This window comes from Ascaphus truei, chromosome 1 (assembly GCF_040206685.1).
Source record: "Ascaphus truei isolate aAscTru1 chromosome 1, aAscTru1.hap1, whole genome shotgun sequence".
NCBI classification, from domain to species: domain Eukaryota; kingdom Metazoa; phylum Chordata; class Amphibia; order Anura; family Ascaphidae; genus Ascaphus; species Ascaphus truei.
Genome location: NC_134483.1, coordinates 133,445,586 through 133,472,005, shown reverse-complemented (window position 1 = coordinate 133,472,005; position 26,420 = coordinate 133,445,586). Strand labels below are relative to the sequence as shown.

Here is a 26,420-nt window from a genome sequence, read left to right as displayed (position 1 = left end):
GTTGCTACGTCATTGGAGGATGACATTGCTAGTTTTGATTCATAACCCGTGTCTAATATTTGTATTTTTTTTTTTGTTTTGTTTTTTTGTCAAAATCGGCACACAAACTTACAAATATCTCCGGCATGGGGATCACTGAATTAGATCCAAAGGACTCCCTGGTTCAGGTAAGCTAACAAACCATTGGGGGAGGGGAGGAGATGGGGACAGTGATTGTTGCTTTAAAAGGTGTACTGCCCTTAATCTAGTACCTATTTCTGCTTGTGTGTGAGCTGAGGAGCACAGCACTTCCTGTCTTCCATTGGTTCAGTCAAAGCTTTCAGCTAAATACAGCAGCATGAAGATGAGTTTATCAAATCAGTGTATTATCTGTTATCATGACCTCTATATATTCATATACAAATTAATCAAATACAAATGTTTTCGTGAAATTATCATTTGCAGATAATAAATTGCATGTGTTACGGTGCATTTAAAAGGAGGCATTAACTTGCTTGTTAGCTCCTGAGGGACTGAAGTATAGCTATTTTATACAGCTAATATTGCCTTTATTGTTTCAGGGTAACATTGTTAGAGGAACATTCTGTTGGTATGTGAATTAAAAAATTTCCGTTCAACACACTTACTTTCAACTTGTTACCTTTTTTTTTTTTTTTGTTTTCTAAAAGGACTGAGTTCAATGAATCATGTATTGTACTCTGTTGCCTAACAATTGTGAGACTCTGAATTATTAAGAAACAGAAGGGCCATGATAGGGACTGATACAGAGCTCCTTAGTTTGTGCAAAGTTCAATGAACGAGACTAAACTGAATGTGACAGATGAGGAATGTTGCAACAGCATGAAACACTGTGATTCCATTTTCCCCCTTCATGAGTCATCAAAGTCTATTTGGTCCACTTGCACAAAGGAAGTTCTTTAGAATAACCTTTACCCTAATTATTTTTATACCCGGCTCATTTTGACAAATATAGATTTAATGCAAAGATCTACAAGATATGAATTCAATTCTCAGTGATCATTTTTCACGTTCCAATATGTGCATCAAAATGTTGTCTTTGGTTATTGAAAAGATATAAACTTGTAGTGTAATTATACAAATATGCTTTGTACTAGTTCTATAATTTAGCCTTTTCTTCAACCAGTGACCATGAGGAAGTGCCCCCTCCCCCACCAGTGGAACTGTGACCTTCATGTAGACCCTGTTCCAACAAGTGCCATATTGTTCTTGATAAAACTGTTCTTATTACAGACCTGTTAACCCACTAACTTTCTATACATCTCATTAATTTTTACCATCAATAATCTCATAGACTTCAACAGAATGTCACTATTAGAAGGCAGGACCTTTCTGCTAAGAGGCAATATTTTGGTACAGAACTGCAAAATCTCACTTTTTATCCTGTTTAAAAGTTTATATGGCTTTGCATTTCCTTTACACTTACAGTGCGTCTACTGTTAGATACACTGTACACTGTCTTATTCTAAAATAAGAGTCGTATATGACAATTATACATCTGTTACTTTCATTAGACCAGGGTAGTATGTGTCAGTAATAAGAAGTCTCCTGTTTCCCACTATGATTATGAATGATACATGAGTCAAGTGATTATTTTTTTGCGCGATGGCATGATCACGTGACCTGTCTCCTCCAATGAAAGTAAAATTACATTTTCAAAGTGACGCCATTTTTTTTTGTATGCTGGTGGTAAACACACACAACACAAAAAACATACACAAAATTAAAGTTCATTTCCATACCGGGGGAACGTGAACTTTTCTGCACAGTGCTTCAGATGCTGAATCTGAAAAAATGCCCGTGGATCGGGATGTGAGGTAGGGAAGTGACGTCCGCGCCGGAACGTCATTGCCACGCCCCCAAATCATGCCCGCTGCATACCCTGCAAAGCCATGAAAATCTCAGGCTTTAGCAAGATAATTGCAGCGTGGGTGCACCTCCCCTCCGTTCCGTCTGTGTGAGTTTAGACGCAGCCTAAGAGTATCCGAAGTCGGTAAGCAGGCAGGGGTCAGGGCTGGCGGCAGAGTTGCAAAGGTAAGGGCTGGCTGAAAGCAGCGAGGTTAGAGTCACGATCCGGGGTCAGCAACAGGGGAGTCAAAACAGGCAAAAGGGTAAAGCATGACCGCAAAGACCAATAAGAGCTGCAAACATAAGAATTTTGCTCCGTGACTCCCCATAGGAACTGCAGCAGCCTTATATAACAGGCTGTCAGTACCCACAAATTGCCACAGTGAGCAGAACGGGCAGGTGAGTTGGAAAACCCGAACCTCAGCAAAACCCATCACAGATCGAGCAGAATCCTTACACCAAGGAAATCATAGGTATTGAAAGGAAAATCCGTTTTTCCTTCACCCACGCTCGAGAACCGAGAGGAACCTTTCCTTTGCCAGGTACACTGAAGCCTTGTGACTGGATACACTATCTGCACCTGTTTGCAGCAGACTTCCCAGGAAGCTTCACGCCCTGCAACTGTTAAGGTTCATCAAAGATCGAAGATATCAGGCCTGGGAGACGAACCAAATGAAACGTAACGCACGCCAGGTTTCAAATCCTTTGTCTCAATTTATTACTCATAGGGTAATGGTTTTTATACAGAATAAAAAAAGATATTAGTTAGAGGCGTAACATAGGCGTGTCCTGGGCGTATACTAGGTGTGTCTTGGGCGTAGCTTTGATTAGAGGCGTGATTTAGGGGCAGGACATATTAGTGGCGTGACTTTTGAGACGTGTCCCTTTTCAATACAAGCAATGTTCTGAATACATAGCTTATTCATTGTCTGTTATCAAAAGAGACCTTGAGTCTTAGCAACTTTATTTCTCTACCTTGCTTCTCGCAGAGAACCATTCTATTATATTCTACTAAAACACCAGGAAATTGACCTTACAAAAGTATCTAGTGATATCCTGGCCAGGAAGAATGAAATGCAATTTAGCAGAGAAACTGAGTGCATTTATGAATTATATTTCGGCAAAAAGCTGACTACAGAATCTTAACTAGTTATGACCAGACAAAATGGAAGCTTAACATGAGTGCACATTCTGGCCTGACATACTGGTCCTAACAATCCCTCCTTTTTATTCTCTAAAAGAACAAATACCCTTACTAGGTACGCTTCTCTATGACAATGGCCTTATGGGGACCAATAGTATCATAGACTCTGTTCATGGCCACATATGAATTATTAGTTGCATACATGGCGTGAGATGAAACTGAAGGTTTCCTTGAGACAAATGAAAGCATTGCACACTTAGCACAGTGAAAAATAACAAAAATTGCTGCGATTATACTAATCACTACAATAAAACCATAGAGAATTTTCATACCCAATTCTCCAATCCAACTAGTGAGTCCTGACATCCAATTTAAGTTAAGGCCTGAGGATTCTTTACGCATCCTTGCCTGAATTTCCTGTAACTTATCCATATCTTCATGAATAGCGCTAGACTCATCTTCAATATAGGCACAGCACTTCTGTCCTACAAGTTTACAAACACCTCCTTGTGAGGCTAGCAGATAATCAAGAGCCATTCTATTCTGTAATAATACTGTCCGGATCTGCTCTTGTTCATTAGTCAAACGGATGATAGCACACATGTCTGATTAAGAGCATCATTAATATTTACCATAAGATCACTTAATTTAGAATAGAGATCCAGAACACCTAAACAAGGTATAAAAACCCAAGCTGCAATGCGGTTTGAACTAATGGTCCTGGTCAGATCTTTTCGATTTCTCAGCTTCCCTTGGGGTAACGTGTCAGATACATAGAAAGTGGGAAGAATGAAACCCAGATAACAAAGGGCAGTGTGATTGCAGAGTACAATCTTAGTGGCCCACATGCCACACAACCAATAGAGAGAGATATATATATATCATTAAATATTTCTATAGATTAGAATATGTCACATAATCTAAGGGTCAGCTATTTGTGAGAATTGGTGGGGGCTAATTTCTGCTAAGAGCGACTGCACAAACATTCTTCTTGCACACATCTTTCATACTGCATTTACTCAGAATGGCAAAACGGACCAAGATGGCTGCTATGGTCACAATGGCTGACGTGATCCTTTCCTTGTGGTTGACTCACTTCCCTTTGTGACCTCCCACCTTCCTCATATCCAGTCTTCTCAGTCCCCCATATCCTTACGAGACAGTCTATTTAAAGAACAGAACAGTTAACCATTTCATAGTCCTGATGGACCAAGATGTCCAAGTTGTGCATAACTGCATTCCTTTCTTTTCCGGCCATTATATCAGCCCAGTTGATTTCTTCTTTGGTCTCTTCTTCTGGGGGACTGGCGACATCATCACCGCAGAGAGGCATAGCGTCGGTGGGGGTTGCAACGCACTTCTGGATCAGAGTTTTGCTGTACTTAATACATAGAGAGCAATGAGTAGGACAAACACACACATACAAAAACATTCGCTAGTTTCGCTCAAAGCAAATCAATCCAACCACCAAGTCCCCATGGTCCCTAAATCCTGGATAAATACACAACATTGCGCTTTAACTAGGGCGCATACATGCCCCTCCTTTTGAGGCTAAAATATAGTCTAGAGCTATTTTATTCTGCGGGGTCATTAATTTAAACTAAACCTATTCTTGGTTAAATGAGTAAATGTCTGTGGCTGTATGATTTAGGATATCCCTGTAAACCTGTTATACAGTAACCCAACTCCTACATTTGGGAATAAATTCCTTGAAACTTATTCTTCCCATAGACTACTTTTTAGCACTTGTGTATTGGGTGCATCTCTTCTGTTTCTAATTCTACCTGTGAGCAATTAACATAACCGTGTGTTTGACTGATAAAGCATTCTCCCACCGGGATATCATTCTGCAGGAAGATTCTATTAACCTAGAAATCCAAACAAAATAAACAAAGTTAAACAAATAATACCTTATACTATTTTGTCATCCTTATGGGACGCCACGTACACAAACATAATGGAGCATACATTGTAACTGAAAAATAATAAAAACCTGTAAAAATAAAAAGTTCAAAGTTCGTGTGTTGAGGCCTGGACATTTTTGCCTATAACCTTTTTCCCTTGATGATTAGTGGTCAGAGAGTATTGTGTCCATCAAAACACTTATTTGCAGGCGCTGTGTCTTTGTCTTTATTAGCTGTTTGTGCCTAGGCTGGCACTATTTTGACGTGCGTGATGTGTATCCATGATGATAAGAAATTTTTACTGCAATGCTGGTGATGAGTAGCATCTAAATGGCCTTTTCATCTGGGATGAAGAGCGTGCTTGCGTAGAAAATGCTTGACCATTAACCCGTCATGCGTAGGTGCACTTTCAGCTTTAACCTGTGCCTAGAAAGACTCAAAAATATATATTAGTTGCATGCTCTGTATGGAGGCGTGGGTTCGAATCCCACTTCTGACACCAAAACTGAAAGGAAAATCCGTTTTTCCTTCACCCACGCTCCAGAACCGAGAGGAACCTTTCCTCTGCCAGGTACACTGAAGCCTTGTGACTGGATACACTATCTGCACCTGTTTGCAGCAGACTTCCCAGGAAGCTTCATGCCCTGCAACTGTTATCTTCGATCTTTGATGAACCTTATCAGGCCTGGGAGACGAACCAAATGAAACGTAACGCACGCCAGGTTTCAAATCCTTTGTCTCAATTTATTACTCATAGGGTAATGGTTTTTATACAGAATAAAAAAAGATATTAGTTAGAGGCGTAACATAGGCGTGTCCTGGGCGTATACTAGGTGTGTCTTGGGCGTAGCTTTGATTAGAGGCGTGATTTAGGGGCAGGACATATTAGTGGCGTGACTTTTGAGACGTGTCCCTTTTCAATACAAGCAATGTTCTGAATACATAGCTTATTCATTGTCTGTTATCAAAAGAGACCTTGAGTCTTAGCAACTTTATTTCTCTACCTTGCTTCTCGCAGAGAACCATTCTATTATATTCTACTAAAACACCAGGAAATTGACCTTACAAAAGTATCTAGTGATATCCTGGCCAGGAAGAATGAAATGCAATTTAGCAGAGAAACTGAGTGCATTTATGAATTATATTTCAGCAAAAAGCTGACTACAGAATCTTAACTAGTTATGACCAGACAAAATGGAAGCTTAACATGAGTGCACATTCTGGCCTGACATACTGGTCCTAACAGGTATCCTATCAAGGGGGTTACACTCTCCCCCTGCTGAAAACGTGATGACCCCAATAATCCCATTGTGGTATATATAGTGTAACCAGTAAAGGAAAAAGAGGGGTGGGGATTGGGGTAGGAAAAGAACTCTTGCCTCATCCTAACAATAATGGTGGAGGTGCATTGAAGGGATGAATGGTAATATTAATACAAAAAGTAGAAAAGGACCCCTCCTTGGCTGCACTCAAAACCAATGTGTGAATAGGATATATTGATTGAGTATAACACATAACCTTTACTCTATTACATATTTAAAAAAATAACTGGGAAGGTAAACCTAATCCAATTAACTAAAAAGAGAAAAAAACACAGGCGCACACCTAGTGTATTATCGTAAAAAACAATGTTTATGGGACATAAAAACAGACAAATGCCCACTCACAAAAATAGCAAGGAATAAAGCATGTATGAGAATAATCTCAATCACCAACTGCGCGGTCCTCTCAGTGCACCTCGAGGTCCCAGCGTTCTCCGACGTCGCCTCTCCACGCTCTGCGGAAACGGAACCTAGTCACCTCTGCACCCAGAAGAGATTGCCCTCCGGATACCAGCAGTTCAATAAGTTTGTGCTAGCTCTAGTAAACACTCGATCGTTGGGAACCTCGGTAGCTCATACACAGCATGTAAGTCCTTAGCTCTGTGAGTGTATACCACACAATTTAGCCACGCCCCACGCATTTCGTCATAACAATGACTTCATCAGGGAATGCCTGTTAGGTATGAACGCTATATATATATATATATATATATATCTATATCTATATCTATATCTATATATATATATATATATATATATATATATAGAGAAAAGCTAATTAATTAGTCATGCACATATGGTATATATCCAAAACTAATTAGCATTGTACATTTAGTTTGATGAGAGCCCAGTATGAGACTAGCTATTAGGTAAACCTAATCCAATTAACACCTGTTAATGCATGTAGATCCCGAATACTGGTCCCTATATGAGATTGGGGGGGGGGGGGGCTGGGGAGGTAAGGAGTGCAGTGATGGGGGCTGACAGCGAATTGCAAGAATAACAAATAGATATTTGTAACAGTTGCAATGCAACTAATCGTCACACCTTCGCCACACCCCTCATCGCTCAAACATGCAGGCCACGGATCTCGGCACGAACAGGCGCGTGTGACGTCACACGCTCAGTCGCGCACTATCGCACCTGTACTATGTCCCAGGCCTAAGACTTATTATAGAACCAAAGTTACAAAGTCTTTTATATATTGAGGCACAGTTTAAAAGTCAAAATAAAAAAAAAAAATTTCTTCAGTCCTAAAATTGTCAAGGGGCTGATTGATGAAAAGTTGAGGACACGCCAAGAAAGAATATATGTTATAAGCATCTCCCTTCCCCCAGTATAAAGATAACACAGACAGCACAACAGTTCAGTGGAGTCTAAGTAACCAGCTGATAACAGGGAAGATCTGTCAGACTCAGGAGAGTGTCTCGCGGGAGCAGGAGGGCGTGGCCTGCGGGGTATAAATACCCGCGCTCAGAGCTGTGCTGCAGTCAGTGTTCGGAGAGTGGAACGTGAACGTGTGCGGAGGAGTCTATTAGTCTGTGCTTATCGGTGAGTGAATACTTTGCTGGTCTCGGGGGCGGCACTTTTACAGCTTGGCTGCGGTTTCTTGGCACGTCCGTTTTAACATTTTGATGACTCCGGATCCTTTCCTTTATTAAGCCGCAGTCTCATTAGCTTGGACTTTTCTTTCCCTGAGTATCTGTTTGCCGTTATATGTTGCTTCCATGTAGTAATTCTGCACATCTAAAACAAACACTTTAAAGACTTTTTATTTATTTTCAGAGATCCTAAATAGCCCTGGTGTAATATTTGCTATGAACTCTCTAAAGCTATATTCACTGTATTAAATACAGATCAGCAGTAGTGCATGAACATTAGTTTTGGGTGGGAGCTATATATGCATTACCATAATGTAAATATATAAACCTGGGGGCTGCAGTATCTCCTTTATCCCTAGTCCCAGCCCCATGTGTCTCAGATCTGGGGTTCAGTACATGTCTGCATTTGCTCTCAACAATCTCAGTAGTTATATGATCTGTGCTCTTGGTGAGATCTAATGTTGGTTTTATTTTGTCTTCAGATCAAACGTGACAAGATGACTGCAGTAGTGGAGCAACAGCAGGTAGGTGCATTGTGTCTTGGGTGATGTATTCCCTTTCTTTGTCTTGTATTTTGTTATAGTTTCCTCGCCCTTTCTGGTTTATCATAATGACCCCAGAAAGACTGCTTGTCTAATGAGCATTTGTACTGAAGCTTGGCATTAGTTCCATTTTAAACGGAACATCCCACTGCATGCAGCTTTGTTTCATTGTGTTTCCATCCTTCTGTTCCTAGAATGTGGTGGCCAGGTTGGTTAACCTGCCATTGGTGAGCTCCACCTACAATATGGTGTCTTCTGCTTATGTCAACACCAAAGACAACCATCCTTACTTAAAATCTGTATGTGATGTGGCAGAGAAGAGTGTGAAGACCATCACTTCAGTGGCCATCACCAGTGCTATTCCCATCATACAGAAACTGGAGCCTCAAAGTAAGTTTGCCCTTGTCTGTGAGACTAGTGTCATGTTGTGTGAACTGCTGACATGTTTGTTCTGTATGGTGAACCTGGTGTCATTATCCCACACATCAGTGTTCCCTCCCTGAACAAAATAAGGTTACTAAGGTTCTTTAGACTTCTGCAAGTTAATGGTACTCTCGCACTTGATGGATTTTATATGCACAAATTATTCCTGGCAATGTGAAATCCACAATCTGTTCCCAGTTTTAAATAAATTAATTACAAATGTTTTTCCAGAACTGACACTGCAGCTTCCTTAAAATAATCTGAGGTTGCCTCATGGTGTAGGGAAGTGAGCCAGATAGGGTAGTAGTGTAATCATTTTAGGACTCTATTGTTGGCCTGAGTTTTGGGAATGTGTAATAAGTTTCAGACTTGCAATGTGGCCTAAGATAAATAGTAACCCAACTATTTTTAGTGACTTAATAGGCTGCAAGCTTTGCGTAAAATATCAATTGCTGCTGGTTGCAATGCCTGACTTAATTGAATTACTGAATGCTTTTTATTTACTACCTTATGGCATTCTTCAGTGTGTGTGTGTGTGTGTGTGGTGTACTTGATGCATTTCCCCTGCTTCCTTTGATAATGGATCTGGCTATCTTGCGATCATTCTTCTATATAATGTAGTTGTGCCATCAATATCAGACTAAGGACTTTTTTCTCCTAGTTGCAATTGCCGACAACTATGCTTGCATGGGCCTGGATAAAATTGAAGAGAAGCTGCCTATTCTGTATCAACCTAGTGATGAGGTAAGTCAATGAGCATTAAAACTTTTTGGCAAATTTAAAATGACAAATGAGGTGCAAAAGATCATGTATGTCTAGTGCAGTTGGTTTTCATATATTGTCACTCCCTGGTGGCTGTGGCGTGTTGCCGATTTTGTTCTGGTACATTTTTTTTTTTTTTTAATTTTTTGGGGGCAATAGGGCCATTTTGACATGAGGGATAAAGGTCACCTCACATGATCTGTCACTTGCCTTGCAATCTCTACCTCTTTTGTAGATGGTCTCCAATGCATCTGATGCAGTGGCTGGTGCCAAAGACACAGTGATGCACAGCATTACAGGGGTAGTTGATAAAACAAAAGGTGCTGTCCATGGAAGTGTGGAAATGACAAAGGCTGTTGTGAATGGCGGCATTAACACCGTCCTGGGAAGCAGTGTTGTGCAGATGGTGAGCAGCGGAGTTGATACTGCACTGACCAAGTCTGAGACTCTGTTGGATCAATACCTGCCGCTGACGGAGGAAGAATTGGGTAAGTACTTTCAACCTGCTCAGTCTTTGTTTTGGTTATAGCCAGATTCCAGCAACATGTAAAACGGTGTGATTACTTCTGATACCCTCCATCTACAGAGCTTTTGCAATTGGCCTTCTCCTGGACTGTACCTAATTAACTTATATATAAGTACTGAAATGGGTAGCGGTACTATATACTGACCCATGTACCAGTGTCTAAATCCAGATCACAATCTTAACCCTTTTGAGGGTCAGTGCCATGGCCCCCTTGGCAGTGCTGTCACATGACTGGGGGGCACACAGCCTCTCGGTCTTCTCCATTCAGTCACTGGACAGATCATGTCATGCTGACAGTTGCAAAACCTCATTTGGCCATGATGTAGCGATTACTGGGGGCACCCCTGCACGGTTAAATATAAAACATTGAAAACTCCAAACTTAACCCTAAATGTAATCCTTTTTGTTAGCCAAGGAAGCCACAAATATTGAAGGGTTTGAAGTGGGAGCAGAGCAGCCCAACTACTACATCAGATTGGGGTCACTGTCTTCAAAACTTCGCAAGCGGGCCTACCAGCAAACGCTGACTCGGGTCAAGGACGTCAAATGCAGAAGCCAGGAAGCAATTTCTCAGCTACATCACACAGTTGACCTGGTAGGTGCAAGAATTTCAGTGTCTCCGTTCCTAGCCAATTCAGTAAAACCAGTGGCTGAGGTGGGCAGACATGTATGATCGTAGACTTTTAGTGTTAACAGATCTTTCTCCAATGGTATTTCTTTAAAGCAGAACTTTGCCAGGCAATTTAAACTTTTTCTCTTTTGTGCCAGTCTCTGGCAATCTACAAATGGCACCATTATAAAGCTGCAACTATTCTTGGTCAAAGCAAAGACTGCCCCTAATCTTCAGATAACTGAACTTGTACCTTGTGGTCCAAAGCCTCACATGTTGTGCTTCTGTTTCTAGATCGAGTATGCAAGGAAGAACATGGACAGTGCCAACCAGAAGATGCACAATGCTCAAGAGCAACTCTACAACTCATGGGTGGAATGGAAGAGCAGCACAGGACAGTCTGCTACTGATGAGGCTCAAAGTACTGAGGTAAATATGGTGTTTCTGCATTTGAAAGGTGCTCAGGAGCAATGCTGACCAATCCTTACATTCTTTGTGGGGGGGGGGGGGGGCTATAGTGTACAGCCATAGAAATGTTTGGCTGGCCAAATTTAACTTTTGAACTTCAACTCTAAGAACACACTGCATTGTCCAATATAATGTCTCCTGTCTGACATGTCTCTGTAGTACTGAGCACTGCATTTGTTGTGTAACATTAACAAGCACTAGCATTTTCAACCCATGAAACATTTGCCAATATTAAAAGTACTTGCCAATTATTGATTAGGTTGAATTGAAGTGCATTTTAATGAGCCAAGATTGCAAGAACAGTGGCTCTTGTGCTTTAATTGACAGTATTTTAATAGAAATGTTTCAGTTGAATCTTGGTGTACAGGGGACTAACTGTTCTATTGTGGCTTTTTCCCTCCCACAGCACATTGAATCTCGTACACTAGCAATTGCCCAGAACATGTCTCAGCAGCTTCAGACCACATGTCTCTCCCTGGTATCCAGCATGCAAGGCTTGCCACAGAACATCCAAGACAAAGCTCATAGTATTAGTGCAATGGCTGGAGATATTTACCAAAACTTCCACTCTGCCTCCTCCTTCAGAGAAGTGTCTGACAGCCTCCTGACCACCAGCAGAGGGCAGCTCCAAGAAATGAAGGCTTCTCTGGATGATGTAATGGATTATCTAGTCCACAACACACCACTAAACTGGATGGTTGGTCCTTTTTACCCCCAGTTGGCTGGGTCTCCGCATGGGGTGCACAAATGTGAAGGAGCAGAAGCTTCCAGCCAGGAAGACTGAATTGAACCCTAAATCATGGTTTTCCTCCAAGTCACTAACTTAAACACTAGGCCTTGAGTCACTGTTTGCACTTAAAAAGAAATCGGTTCTCATTGTGATCCTAAATGCCCCTTCCATATGAACTGCAATGTATGCCTGAATTATTTTTTTTTTTTTAAGCGCTATCTTCCTGAAAGGATTGAGATTGCTTGAATCCTTATTGCCAATGCAAGCTTAGTTTAAACTCTGCATTGCTCTTTGCTGTTTAGAGCATGTTTTTTCCCACACTATTTACATTGGTATAAATCTTTATCAAGGTGTCAAATTCTTCAAAGATTACAGGAGTCTGATGGCATTAGTGTACTTTACCGTATTATAATATGGTTGTCATTAGTAGAAGTGGCAGTGTGTTCAGGGCTACTCTGGTTCTCCAAGTCTTTGAGGCATTGCATTTTTCATTTTGATCCAAGTACTCTAATGGGGGAAATGTACAGCCTAAGCCCTTCGCTTTATTCTGACCTGAAAGTGAGTGCCTCAACGTACTGGTAATGCTATATTTTATTTTCTATTATAAATATTTCTCATCAGGGGGTTCAGTGAAGGTGTGCTGACATTCATCCGAGTATAATCTGTACAAATTGTATATGCCAGAATCACAATGTTCACTTATCCAGCCATCACATTTTTGTATTTGCAATAAAATATTTCAGCATTAATCAACTTGTTCATGTGATTTAGACAAATTGTTGCCTGACTTGTCCTATTGCTAGTAGTTTATATAAAGTACCTGACGAGATCCTGAATTAAGAGCATGTTTCTTCCATTAAGATCATGTACAGTGGTTCATAACATGAGCCTAATATCCAGATCCTTTAAATGTGGCTGTCTCACATCGGCTTGGAGCTTCCAATACTGTCCTGCTCCTCTTGCTGTACTAAATCAGTGCATTTACATTAAGCAGCTTAGGGGAGGAGTCGCTTTTGATGCCAGAAAATACCATGTGCCCTCTGCATAAGGCATATACCTTTAGCATAGAGGAGACTCGTTGCCAAATGGTGCACAGTGTAATTTGAGCAGCTGTTATGAGGGAGACTACTGTTCTGATTCACCAAGCGGATGTGGGGCGGGGGGAGTGAGAGGAGAGAGAAATGGTGAGTTTGATGTGTAGGGGATGAGTGAGGTTTAAGATCAGTGGTGCCTCTGCTCAAAAAGTTGACCACTAGTGGCCTAGACTCATGATTACTGTCCCACATCCAGTTGCTTCCTGTCTAGAACATTTTAATGCCAGAGGGACATGGCACTACTGGCTGCAGCTATCACCTTACTCTAAACCTTGCCCTGCTAACCTGTGGTACCCTAAACATCTTTACATAACCTTAACCCTATTCTGAACTCATATCACCTACCTCACAGTGTCCATTGGCAGCTGAACAGCTATGGTGAAACTGTTGTGTCCAATTCTTGTTTCTTATAACAATCACTAAGAGATACTTACCTGCTAAAGGGAAGTACAAAGTCTCCAAACATTCCACTTTGTAAGATCTCTAGGACAAGGGTTTTTCTTGTCTGCGTTTGTGTTACAATAAGTGATGCCAAAAGGAGAAATGAGGAGGGATTGGGGAGTGATCGACTAAACCATACTAATTGTGTAGAAAAAATAATGATGATAATAAATTCAATTGATAATGAAAGTAGGTGCAACTGTGAACTGAAGTGAATCAGAAAAAAGTGAGGGGTACAGTGGCCTGTACTCCAAAGAAAATTCACTTAAATGCACACTACCTATATTTAAAACTTAACCTTTAATATCAAATACTTATCACATTTTCTTTTGGTAATATATGTTTTAACATTTAAAAATAAATAAAATAAAGTAACTCGTGCAACCAGGCAGTCTCTAATGTTTAAATGCTCCAATGTGTCATTAAAACTGGAGAATGAGAGGCTGCTAAAGTGCACGCAGCCGGAGTGAGCAACCAAGCCCACCACTTCACTAGTTAGCCTAATAGAATAGTGAATGTCGCAGTGGCCATTAATATCATGTTATATCTTGTTATTGGCAGTATAACCTCCTAGTCAGGTCTTAACCACACCAGGAATCCTTGCCTAGCCACTACACTGATTTTTATATATTGGCTAATCTAGTGAACGGCTGACAAGTACTGTATTAAAACAGCCCCATGAAAGGGGCTGACATCATCAACACGCGTCCAACGCGCGTTTCCCTCCTACTACGGAGCTTCCTCAGGGACAAAATTTGCATTAGGACTGAACTGAACGCTATTTAAACCCTGCGGTCCCCATGGCAACGTAATCGGCGTCCAGTTACCGCGCATGTGCAATAGAGCGCAAGCGCAACTGCTAAGAAACATAACGGACCAACCTTTCAACACTGATTGGCAGGGTGCTGCGATTAAACCTCCCCAGTAGTGGTAGTGGCGGAAGGATTGCCAAGACTCTTAAATATGTCTCATACTGCTCGATTATCGCAGCGAAGGTCAAGGGACTAGTGCGCATGCGCAAAGTGCCGTGCTTCCCCACTGACTATCAGGGAACACTTGCGCAGTGTAGGCAGCTGGATGGGGCTAGTGCGCATACGTGACCAAATAGACATATTCTCTCTGACACCGATATAAACGTAACAAGCTTGAACAGGGGCTTATTTGTAGCATCAATGCGCATGTGTGGGCAAAGTTATTACAAGGCTCATGCCCACACACCAATGCGCATGTGCAAACAAAGATAAACAGATTCCCCTAATTACTAAGCATCCTCAATACCGGATAACAGAGAACAGGGCAGTAGTAGCACCCCAGAGTTGGAATTTGTCCATGTGTTCAATGAGGAGTTATCTATGTATACTGACCATATCTTATTATGGATCAGATACATAGATGATATCCTATTGTTATGGGATGGCCCTCAAAATCTTTTACTTCGGTTCGTGGAACATCTTAACAATAACACACTGAACCTGAGACTAACAACTGATTTTAGCACCACATCCATCACCTTCCTGGATCTGAATATTTATGTGGATAGCGACCGCAATATTCAAACCAAAGTTTACAGGAAGAGTACTGCTACTAATAGTTTGTTATTGGCACAAAGTCAACATCCGCCTAGTCTCATCACTGGCATCCCCACTGGGCAATATCTCCGCCTATGCAGGAATTGCTCTACAATTCAGCAATTCATCACACAATCCAAGGAACTACGAGAATGGTTCCTGAATCGTGGGTATAAAATGAAAACACTCAATAGAGCCTATCACAGAGCACTTCATAGTGATAGAGACTCTCTCCTATCCTCCAATACACCTAAGAGCAAGGATAACATCATTAGATGCATCGGCACATATAACAAACGGTGGTGGGCTATAAAAAGAATCTTTGCCCGACACTGGCACCTGCTCTCATCAGATGTCGATCTAGTGAAGGTGATTGGCCAGAGACCGACAATCACCAGCAGGAGATCTAAAAATGTGCGTGATAGATTGGTGCATAGTCACCATCAGCACGCCAGGTTGGAAATGTGGATTAGCCCCATCAAAGGGATGTATCGGTGTCAGGGCTGTAAGGCTTGTAAATATGTCACTCTAGCCAAGTCCTTTGAGAATAATGACAGTACACAGCAGAATAACATAGACAGTTTTATTAATTGTCGTACCACTAATGTTATATACCTTCTCACATGCAAATGTGGGAAGAGGTACGTTGGCAAGACCACAAGACAACTACGCAGGCGTATACTCGAGCATGTAAATTCTGTGAAACACTCCGCTGAAACGCCAGTCGCGAGACACGTTACACAATTTCATGACGGAGATGTTGACAGCCTTAAATTCAAGGGCATCTATCAGCTCAGGTTCCCAGTACGAGGGGGTAATGTAGATCAGATGCTCTTGAGAATTGAAGCTGAGTGGATCTACAAACTAAGGACAAGGAGTCCGAATGGACTTAATGAAGGATTTACCTTCACTCCTTTTATCTGATCCCCCGTATACGTCTGCCGTGTGGTACTTCCCACGCACTGATAGAGATATCTATACTACTTTATTCGTATCTCTTACCGCGTTATCTATCTGACTGTCAAAATTGACTGTAACAATTATCTTTGTTATGTATCACAGAGCTATTCTTCCGCTATGTCGTGTTAGCTTACCATGGTTTTGTATAAACTGATATTATTAATGTTTATTCATTCACTCAAACTAGTGACTATATTACCTAATTATGAACCCAGTCTATCTTCAGTATTGGGTTCGTTAAAAATGTGTTATTGATTCACACACATAATTCATTACGACAAATTTGATTTTTCTAAAATGTGTGCGTTTCTGCTTATTTTATTTATCATTAAAATTAGTACTGTATTTAATGATGTCTCTGCACCTAACTTAGGGCTAACTGCTGCACATATCTGATGTTCAACTCTGGGGTGCTACTACTGCCTCTGTTCTCTATTATCCGGTATTGAGGATGCTTAGTAATTAGGGGAATCTGTTTATCTTTGTTTGCACATGCGCATTGGTGTGTGGGCATGAACCTTGTAATAACTTTGCCCACACATGCGCATTGATGCTACAAATAAGCCCCTGTTCAAGCTTGTTACGTTTATATCGTTGTCAGAGAGAATATGTCTATTTGGTCACGTATGTGCACTAGCCCCATCCAGCTGCCTACACTGCGCAAGTGTTCCCTGATAGTCAGTGGGGAAGCACGGCACTTTGCGCATGCGCACTAGTCCCTTGACCTTCGCTCCGATAATCGAGCAGTATGAGACATATTTAAGAGTCTTGGCAATCCCTCCGCCACTACCACTACTGGGGAGGTTTAATCGCAGCACCCTGCCAATCAGTGTTGAAAGGTTGGTCCGTTATGTTTCTTAGCAGTTGCGCTTGCGCTCTATTGCGCATGCGCGGTAACTGGACGCCGATTACGTTACCATGGGGACCGCAGGGTTTAAATAGCGTTCGGTTCAGTCCTAATGCAAATTTTGTCCCTGAGGAAGCTCCGTAGTAGGAGGGAAACGCGCGTTGGACGCGTGTTGATGATGTCAGCCCCTTTCATGGGGCGGTTTTAATACAGTACTTGTCAGCCGTTCACTAGATTAGCCAATATATAAAAATCAGTGTAGTGGCTAGGCAAGGATTCCTGGTGTGGTTAAGACCTGACTAGAAGGTTATACTGCCAATAACAAGATATAACATATGGTATTAATGGCCACTACGACATTCACTATTCTATTAGGCTAACTAGTGAAGTGGTGGGCTTGGTTGCTCACTCCGGCTGCGTGCACTTTAGCAGCCTCTCATTCTCCAGTTTTAATGACACATTGGAGCATTTAAACATTAGAGACTGCCTGGTTGCACGAGTTACTTTATTTTATTTATTTTTAAATGTTATCACATTTTCCTTTGGTAATATATGTTTTAAGTATTTGATATTAAAGGTTACATTTTAAATATAGGTAGTGTGCATTTAAGTGAATTTTCTTTGGAGTACAGGCCACTGTACCCCTCACTTTTTTCCAAAAGGAGAAATAGATCCAAGGTAGCAAAGCATTCAAATGTCCATGGATAATCATACCAGTGACATGAGTCATGATTGTTAATACGTCAATTTTAATGATAATTCTTGGAAATAGGGTATCAATTCAAATATGTAACAGTGAACTACATGTAGTGATAAAATAAAAATGATAAATGTCCACTGTCTACCTGATATATATATATATATATATATATATATATATATATATATATATATATATAAAAATCAGCGCTAAAGGATTTATGTAAAATATGAATCTAAGAAATGAGAATTAACACACAATCCCAGTATTAAAAAAAAGAGTAGTGAAAATGCTTATACCCCACTGCGTGATGCACGCACACACAAGAAGTGGCTGTATGTGAGTATTGTTTCTCCCCCATCATACAGGGGGAGTTGCTGACCAGAAACAGTGCTACAGGTGAGACACTCTGTCTGGTGGAGTACTGCACGAGACTGCTTTATGCTTATGCAGGTATTTGTCTCCACCTTATGGACAATTATGAATTATTGAAGTCTCGTTGTTTTCTATTGCACTGGGTCCAATATCTCTCTCAGCATTATTTCGCTTTTTAATCACGAGATATGTATATCAATTGTTACTATATGCATCCATCTTGCTGACCACTGCCATTTGGATTTGTATCCTAAACACTTATCCCGCATATAACACGGACATTTTGGTCAAAAGCCACAGGCTCTGGAAACCGCAATGCGTAGCGGGAAAACAAACAGGACACCTCTGTACATCTGTACATCTGACGTCTTGTGCGGATTTCCTCACGGCATTGCCGGAAACCCCCCCTGGGTTTTCCGATCTACATCTGGAGTTGACAGAGTCTTTGCCTGAGGTTGTGGCGGTGAGGTGTAAACCGTAAAGGACTATCATAATTGCATTTATTCCCTGCCCTTTCCACTAAGGATAGCATTAGAAAAACAAGAGTAAGATCTTTCAAACTCTGTGAAATAAGCACACACTTCTTTTTTGACTAGGCAATAACACAATATTTCTATTTTGGAAGAAATTTTAAATGCAGATGCTTTATTACATTTTTCTCAAATAATCCAAGGACTTTGAGTCATTTTATTCTGTTGTGGAAAGGAAAGCCCTAAAACTTGGACTAGATAAACCAGTCCTGCACCCATGTGTGGGTGATAATCGTTCATTTCCAAAATCATATACGGTTTGGTGAACTTCATTTGAGTGCGAAAGCTCTTGTGACATTTTCCAGACATCACTAGGCAAGCAAGGGTTGGGTGTCAAAAGCCTGAGGGTGGGGCCAAGGAGAGAGGAAACAGCATGGAGCAAAGAAGAGGTGTGGGTCGAGCAAGCATTTGTGTGTTGTGCGTATCTCGAACAATGATGAATGAGTTGCAGTTGCCTTTGCACTTTTGCTAGGATTGAACGCAAATACCTACTAGTGAAAGGTTATTGGGTATATTGTTCAAAAATGCATCCTCATGTTTACATTGGAAACTGACCAAAAGATATGCGACAAACTGCTCATTTAATAATGTAACTTGAATCTAAAAGATCGGTGCTTTTTGTTAGCAGCTTAGTTAAACAATGCAACATGCAAAGGATATACAGTGGTGTGAAAAAGAAAGTACACCCTCTTTGAATTCTATGGTTTTACATATCAGGACATAACAATCATGTAATCCTTAGCAGGTCGTAAAATTAGGTAAATACAACCTCAGATGAACAACAACACATGACATATTACACCGTGTCATGATTTATTTTTAAAAAATAAAGCCAAAATGGTGAAGTAAATGTGTGAAAAACTAAATATACCTTATGATTCAATAGCTTGTCGAACCACCTTTAGCAGCAATAACTTGAAGTAATCGTTTTCTGTATGACTTTATCAGTCTCACATCATTGTGGAGGAATTTTGGCCCATTCTTATTTACAACGTTGCTCCAGTTCATTGAGGTTTGTGGGCATTTGTTTATGCACAGCTCTCTTATTGTCCAGCCATAGCATTTCAATCGGGTTGAGGCCTGAACTTTGACTGGACCATTGCAACACCTTGATTTTTTTCTTTTTCAGCCATTCTGTTGTAGATTTGCTGGTGTGCTTGGGATCATTGTCCTGTTCCATGACCCAATTTTGGCCAAGTTTTAGCTGTCGGAATGATGGCCTTACATTTGACTCTAGAATACTTTGGTATACAGAGGAGTTCATGGTCGACTCAATGACTGCAAGGTTCCCAGGTCCTGTGGCTGCAAAAAAAGCCCAAATCATCACCCATCCACCACAGTGCTTGACAGTTGGTATAAGGTGTTTGTGCTGATATGCTGTGTTTGGTTTTCGCCAAACGTGGCGCTGTGCATTATGGCCAAACATCTCCACTTTGGTCTCGTCTGTCCAAAGGACATTGTTCCAGAAGTCTTGTGGTTTGTTCAGATGCAACTTTGCAAACTGCCGTGCTGCCATGTTCTTTTTAGAGAGAAGAGGCTTTCTCCTGGCAACCCTTCCAAACAGACCATACTTGTTCAGTCTTTTTCTAATTGTACTGTCATGAACTTTAACATTTAACATTTAACATGCTAACTGAGGCCTGTAGAGTCTGAGATGTAACTTGGGTTTTTTGCAATTTCTCTGAGCATTGCACGGTCTGACCTTGGGGTGAATTTGCTGGGACGTCCACTCCTGGGAAGATTGGCAACTGTCTTGAATGTTTTCCACTTTTGAATAATCTTTCTCACTGTAGAATGATGGACTTTAATTTGTTTGGAAATGGCCTTATAACCCTTCCCAGATTGATGGGCAGCAACAATTGCTTCTCTAAGATCATTGCTGATGTCTTTCCTCCTTGACATTGTGTTAACACACACCTGAATGCTCCAGACCAGCAAACTGCTAAAACTTCAGCTTTTATAGAGGTGGTCACATTTGCTGATGATCAATTAATCAAGGGCATTTGATTAGCAGCACCTGTCTGCTACTTGGCATCTTAATTCCTATGGAAGCAGTATGGGTGTACTTAGTTTTTCACACATAGCTTCTCCATTTTGGCTTTATTTTTGTTAAATAAATCATGACTGACACGGTGTAATATGTCATGTGTTGTTGTTCATCTGAGGTTGTATTTACATAATTTTAAGACCTGCTAAGAAACAGATGATTGTTATTATGTCCTGATATGTAAAATCATAGAATTCAAAGAAGGTGTACTTTCTTTTTCACACAACTGTATGTATGTGTGTATATATATACTGTATATTGTACATTTATTTCACTCTACTCCCCCTCATCTCTCTCTTTCACGCTTCTCCTCCCTTCTCTCTCACTCTTTATCCCCTTCTCAACCCCTTCTCTCTCACTCTTCTCTCCCCTTCTCTCTCACTCTTCTCCCCCCTCCTCTCTCACTCTTCTCTCCCCTTCTCTCTCACTCTTCTCCCCCCTCCTCTCTCACTCTTCTCCCCCCTCCTCTCTCACTCTTCTCCCCCCTCCTCTCTCACTCTTCTCCCCCCTTTCTCTTCTCACCCCTTATTCTTTTCTCCCACCCTTTTCTTACTCGTATCCCCCTTTCTCTCTTCTTCTTCTCCCCCTCTCTTCTTCCCCCCTCACTCTTCATCCCCGCTTATCTCTCACTCTTCCCCCACTTCTTGCTCACTCTTTTGTCCCGCCCCCTACCCCTTGTCTGTCGCTTCTCTCTTTCCCCCCTCCCCCACAGGCCTCCCTCTGCCCCCCGGTGTCCTACCTCTAGTGTGGGTTGTTGTGGTGCACGGGTGCGACAGAATGAGCCCACCCACGCAGTGATTACAGAAGTTGCCAAAATTCCGGTGTGGGGCATTCCATTTTAGGCTGCGCTTATAGTGCTGGCGATGCGACCGTCGCGTGAAAACAAATGCATTGTTGCCGTCGTCGTCAGCGGCGCTTATAGTGCACGCGACGGCGATGGAGCGACAGTGCTACCAAAAATCTGGTAGTCACTGATATTTGATTTTTTTCGGCGACGGTCTCCCCTTGCAGCCGATCAGGAGCTTCTCCATGTCTCTGCCCTCCCCCTTTTGTGACATCACTGGCCTTGTAACCAGCGACGTCACCTAAACTTAAAATATAACTTTTGCAATGGCGACGGCGACTGGTGACATCATCGGTCGCGTCGCTGGACTATAAGCGTGGCCTTAAGCATGCTGCAGCCACTCTCTTGCCTCCGTCGCTCTTGCAGCTTCCGCCGTCACGTGAGACAAGAGAGGTTTGGAGAGAGGGCAGGCCGCAGAGAAGGGCTCAGGAGAGAAGGTACGTATTTTGACCACCCCTGGGTTAGAGGGTCTTAGCTGTAGTTATATGGAGTTATACTTTGCTTAACAGTATAACTATGCATATCAAAGAGTGGGAATAAAGTGCTAATATAGAGCTGTGTAAGTTAAAAACCTTGACATACTCTTCAACTGTACCTACAGTATGTAGCAGGTACTGTACAAATTTTCACTATGTTTTATTTTGTTTTACTTACCTGAACCCCTGGTTCCCTGGAGACAAGCCAGGTCAGGTCTGCTCCGGTGTCCAGTAAAAGGTTGCTACGTCATTGGAAGATGACATTGCTACTTTTTATTCATAACCCCTGCCCATATTTGTAGTTTTGTTTGTGTCAAAATCAGCACATAAAAACTTACAAATATCTCCGGGATGGGAGATCACTGAATTAGATCCAAAGGACTCCCTGGTTCAGGTAAGCTAACAAAAATAATTTGGGGGGTGTTAGGACCAGTAGGTCAGGCCAGAATCTGCACTTGTGTTAAGCCATCCATTTTGTCTGTTCATAACTAGTTAAGATTCTATAGTCAGCCTTTTGCTGAAAAATAATTTCTAATGTATTCAGCTTCTGCCAAGTTACATTTCCTCTTTCTGCTCAGGATATTGCTAAGATACTTTTTATACTATTTATATTGTCAGTTTCCTGCTGTTTTAGTCAGTAAACAATAAGACTGGTTCTTTTAGAGAGGCAGAATCGTATAATTTAGTTGCTAGAGATTCAAGGTCTCTTTTGATAACAGACAATGAATAAGCTATGTATTCAGACAGTGTCTGTATTGGGAGAATCACGTCCCAAAATCATGCCACTAATATGTCCTGCCCCCAAATCACGCCTCTAATCAAAGCCACGCCCAAGCCACACCCAGGTTACACCTATGTTACGCCTCTTACCAAACCCCTCTGTTTTCCTGTATAAAAATCCTAATCCTATGCTTAATAAATAAGACAAAGGAATTTGAAATCTGGCTTGCGTTACGTTTCATGTCCTTCGTTTTCTGGGCCCGTGAAATCATCACAATCGGAGATAACAAGTGTCAGTGCGTGAAAAGCTTCCCGGGGGAGTCTGCTGCAGGGTGCAGATGTGTGTATCCAGTCACAAGGCCTCCAGCTCTTTTGGCAGAGGAAAGGTTCATTTCAGGGGGGTGGGGGGTAGGGGGGAGAGGATGGGGACAGTGATTGCTGCTTTAAAAGAAGATGTACTGCCCTTAATTTATTGTACCTATTTCTGCTTGTGTGTGTGAGAGCTGAGGAGCGCAGGACTTCCTATCTGCCATTCGTTCAGAGTCAAAACTTTCAGCTAAATACAGCAGCTTGAAGATGACTGGTTCGATAAACTATCAGTGTGTTATATGTGTTATAATGACCTCTATATTACATATTTGAAAGTATACAAATGAATCAAGAAATACAAATGTTTTATTTGTGAAATGATCTTTTGCAGATAATATATTGCATGTGTCATGGTGCCTTAAAAGGAGGCTTTAACTTGCTTGTAAGCTCCTGAGTAACAGAGAGACTAAACTATACCTATTTTATACAGCTGCACCACCCTGAGGAAGATCCCCCTGTGGGATCGAAACGTTGGAGTTATGTGCTGTATTTAATACATTTATTTTCATTCACCTGAGTGCTGTCTCCCTTTTTGCTGCTATGCGGTAATGTATACTTTTATTATTTATATGGGACATGCACCTATTCATTATTGAATTTCTATTGGAGTGCCAGTGATTTTTTATCACATATTTTATACAGCTAATATTGCTTTTACTGTTTCAGGTTAACACTGTTCCTCTGTGACATCACTCAAGCACATGTGACATCACTCAATCACATGTGGCATCACTCAATCACCTTATTTCACTAACATTCTATGAGAAAATTATTTTCTATTCAACATACTTACTTTCAACTTAGTCCTTTTAGAAAACAAAAGGTAACTAGAGTTGAATGAGTCATGTACTGTACTCTGTACCTGTTGCCTAACAATTGTGAGACTCTGAATTATTAAGAAACAGAAGGGCCCTGATAGGGACTGTTACAGAGCTCCTTAGTCTGTGCAAAGTTCAATGAACGAGACTAAACTGGATGTGACACAGATGAGGAAATATTGCAACAGCAAGAAACACTATGATGACTCATTAAGGGGAAAATGTAATATGTAAGTCTATTTGGCCCACTTGCACAAAGGAAGTTCTTTAGAATAACCTTTAACCTAATTATTTTTATAACCTGCTCATTTTGACAAATATAGATTTAATGCAAAGATCTACAAGATCTTAATTCTATCAGTGATCATTTTTCACATTCCACTATGTGCATCAAAATGTTGTCTTTGGTTATTCAATGGATATAAACTTGTAGTGTAATTATACAAATATGCTTTGTACAAGTTCTGTAATTTAGCCTTTTTTTCTTCAACCAGTGACCATGAGGAAGTGCCCCCTCCCCCACCAGTGGAACTGTGACCTTCATGTAGACCCTGTTCCATCATGTGCCATATTGTTCTTGTTAAAACTGTTCTTATTACAGACCTGTTAACTCACTGATTTTCTATACGTCTCATTAATTTTTACCATCAATAGTCTCATAGACTTCAACAGAATGTCACTATTAGAAGGCAGGACCTTTCTGCTAAGAGGCAATATTTTGGTACAGAACCGCAAAATCTCACACATTTTTATCCTATTTAAAAGTTGATATGGTTTCGCATTTCCTTTAAACTTACAGTGCATCTAATGTTACAGATACACTGTACACTGTCATATTCTGAAATAAGAGTCGTATATGACAATTATACATCTGTTACTGTCATTAGACCATTCTAGTATGTGTCAGTAATAAGAAGTCTTCTGTTTCCCACTATGATTATGAATGATACATGAGTGAGAAAACTCATCAGCCATAAAAATGTACTGTGCATCCAGATGTGGAAAAGTAATACAAAAAAAATAACTAGTTGTTGAAGCTTACGTAAGAAACACTTTTAGCATTGAATACATATTGTTTAAGCTGCTGGTCCATGCTATCGATTAGTTCAAAATAGGTTGGAGACAGTGGTTGAAATATGATGGTACATGGTTGTATGTGTAACCCCTTTTTATTACCCGAACCGTATGCAGGCATATATCAGGGCTAGAACCAAACAACCGGCCAGGAGCCTGGTTAGGTCAGACAGTGTGACATGACACGTATTTGAATAGCATGGTTTTGTATTAAGGAAATAACCTCCCAAACATCCTGTTCTGATCGTATTACGAGGACCCAATATTACACTCATACAGTTTACAACAATAGTAAACCTCTGTGTTTATCGCAGTGATGCTGTCCCTCAGTGTCTATCTTTAAGTCTCAATGACCCCATATTAAAAAGGGGCCCTTGTGGGTGCCGGAAAAGCATTGGAGCTCATTTATATGTTGGGTTGTATAGTTGCAGGCCTGTTTTTTCGCAACGACTTTGGAGAAACTTGTATGTGCAGTCAATGGTACTGTAGGGTTTAAAGTGTGAGCCCCTCAGAGTTTACTCATGACTCCCTAGCAACTTGTCTTTGGACCTTGGCTGTCCTTTTTTTGGCTGCTAACAACCCGGCTGAATTGGGATGGTTCCGGTCTCATGCTGATCTTTGCCACCACCACTCCTTGGAACAGTGGTCGCTATCCTCCCAGTCTCTGTCGCTCTGCCCTCCTCATGCTCCACTTGGGACTCTTAATCTCTCCTCTCTAAACTCCTCCACTCCTGATGCCCAATCACATGAACCCTTCTTTAGGTTTTCAGTCATTGGCTTGAGAGCCTGTCCAAGTGTGTCGGAGATCATCTCAAATCAGGAAGCGGACCCGCAGAGCTCAGGTTGGGATGCAAATAAACCGACCAGAGCCCAGGGACAGAGTCCTGTAAGAGTATCCGAAGTCGGTAAGCAGGCAGGGGTCGGGGCTGGCTGAAAGCCGCGAGGTTAGAGTCATGATCCGGGGTCAGCAACAGGGGAATCAAAACAGGCAAAAGGGTAAAGCGTGACTGCAAAGACCAATACGTGCTGCAAACGTAAGAACTTTGCTCAGTGACTCCCCCTACGAACTGCAGCAGCCTTATATAACAGGCTGTCAGTACCCACAAATTGCCACAGTGAGCAGAAAGGGCAGGTGAGTTGGAAAACCCGTCACAGATCGAGCAGAATCCTTACACCAAGGAAATCATAGGTATCCTATCAAGGGGGTTACACTCTCCCCCTGCTGAAAACGTGATGACCCCAATAATCCCATTGTGGTATATATAGTGTAACCAGTAAGGGAAAAAGAGGGGAGGGGATGGGGGTAGGAAGGTGTAGGAAAAGAACTCTTGCTTCATCCTAACAATAATGGTGGAAGTGCATTGAAGGGATGAATGGTAATATTAATACAAAAAGTAGAAAAGGATCCCTCCTTGGCTGCACTCAAAACCAATGTGTGAATAGGATATATTGATTGAGTATAAAACTTAACCTTTACTCTATTACATATTTAAAAAATAACTGGGAAGGTAAACCTAATCCAATTAACACAAACAAAAACACTAATACATTCTAAAATACACATATTGTATAAAGCACTATATATAAATGACCGTGTATCTTGGGGTTACCATATGACCTATGCATCAATTATATCGAGTTGATACTCTGTAACATGGA

At 41.2% G+C, this 26,420-nt stretch overlaps 2 protein-coding genes across 2 annotated transcripts in view; both read left to right on the top strand.

Annotated features, from left to right (window-relative positions):
- Positions 1–26,420, top strand: part of LOC142492361 (perilipin-2-like) — a 45,062-nt gene that overhangs the window by 5,866 nt on the left and 12,776 nt on the right. The gene's annotated exons all lie outside the window — the stretch shown is intronic.
- On the top strand, positions 7,674–12,647 carry LOC142492369 (perilipin-2-like). The gene is made up of 8 exons (XM_075595017.1): positions 7,674–7,787; positions 8,320–8,361; positions 8,574–8,769; positions 9,464–9,546; positions 9,800–10,052; positions 10,501–10,685; positions 10,995–11,129; positions 11,575–12,647. Exons 2-8 carry the CDS (start codon positions 8,335–8,337, stop codon positions 11,950–11,952), a joined length of 1,257 nt encoding a protein of 418 aa, XP_075451132.1. The 5' UTR covers positions 7,674–7,787; positions 8,320–8,334; the 3' UTR covers positions 11,953–12,647.

What these genes read in the sequence shown, in the direction of transcription:
- LOC142492369 (XM_075595017.1), top strand. Translation starts at nt 8,335, where the DNA reads ATGACTGCAGTAGTGGAGCAACAGCAG. An exon ending in ACAGAAACTGGAGCCTCAAA is followed by an intron (nt 8,770 to 9,463) that starts GTAAGTTTGCCC and finishes TTTTTCTCCTAG; the next exon opens with TTGCAATTGCCGACAACTAT. An exon ending in GCTGACGGAGGAAGAATTGG is followed by an intron (nt 10,053 to 10,500) that starts GTAAGTACTTTC and finishes CCTTTTTGTTAG; the next exon opens with CCAAGGAAGCCACAAATATT.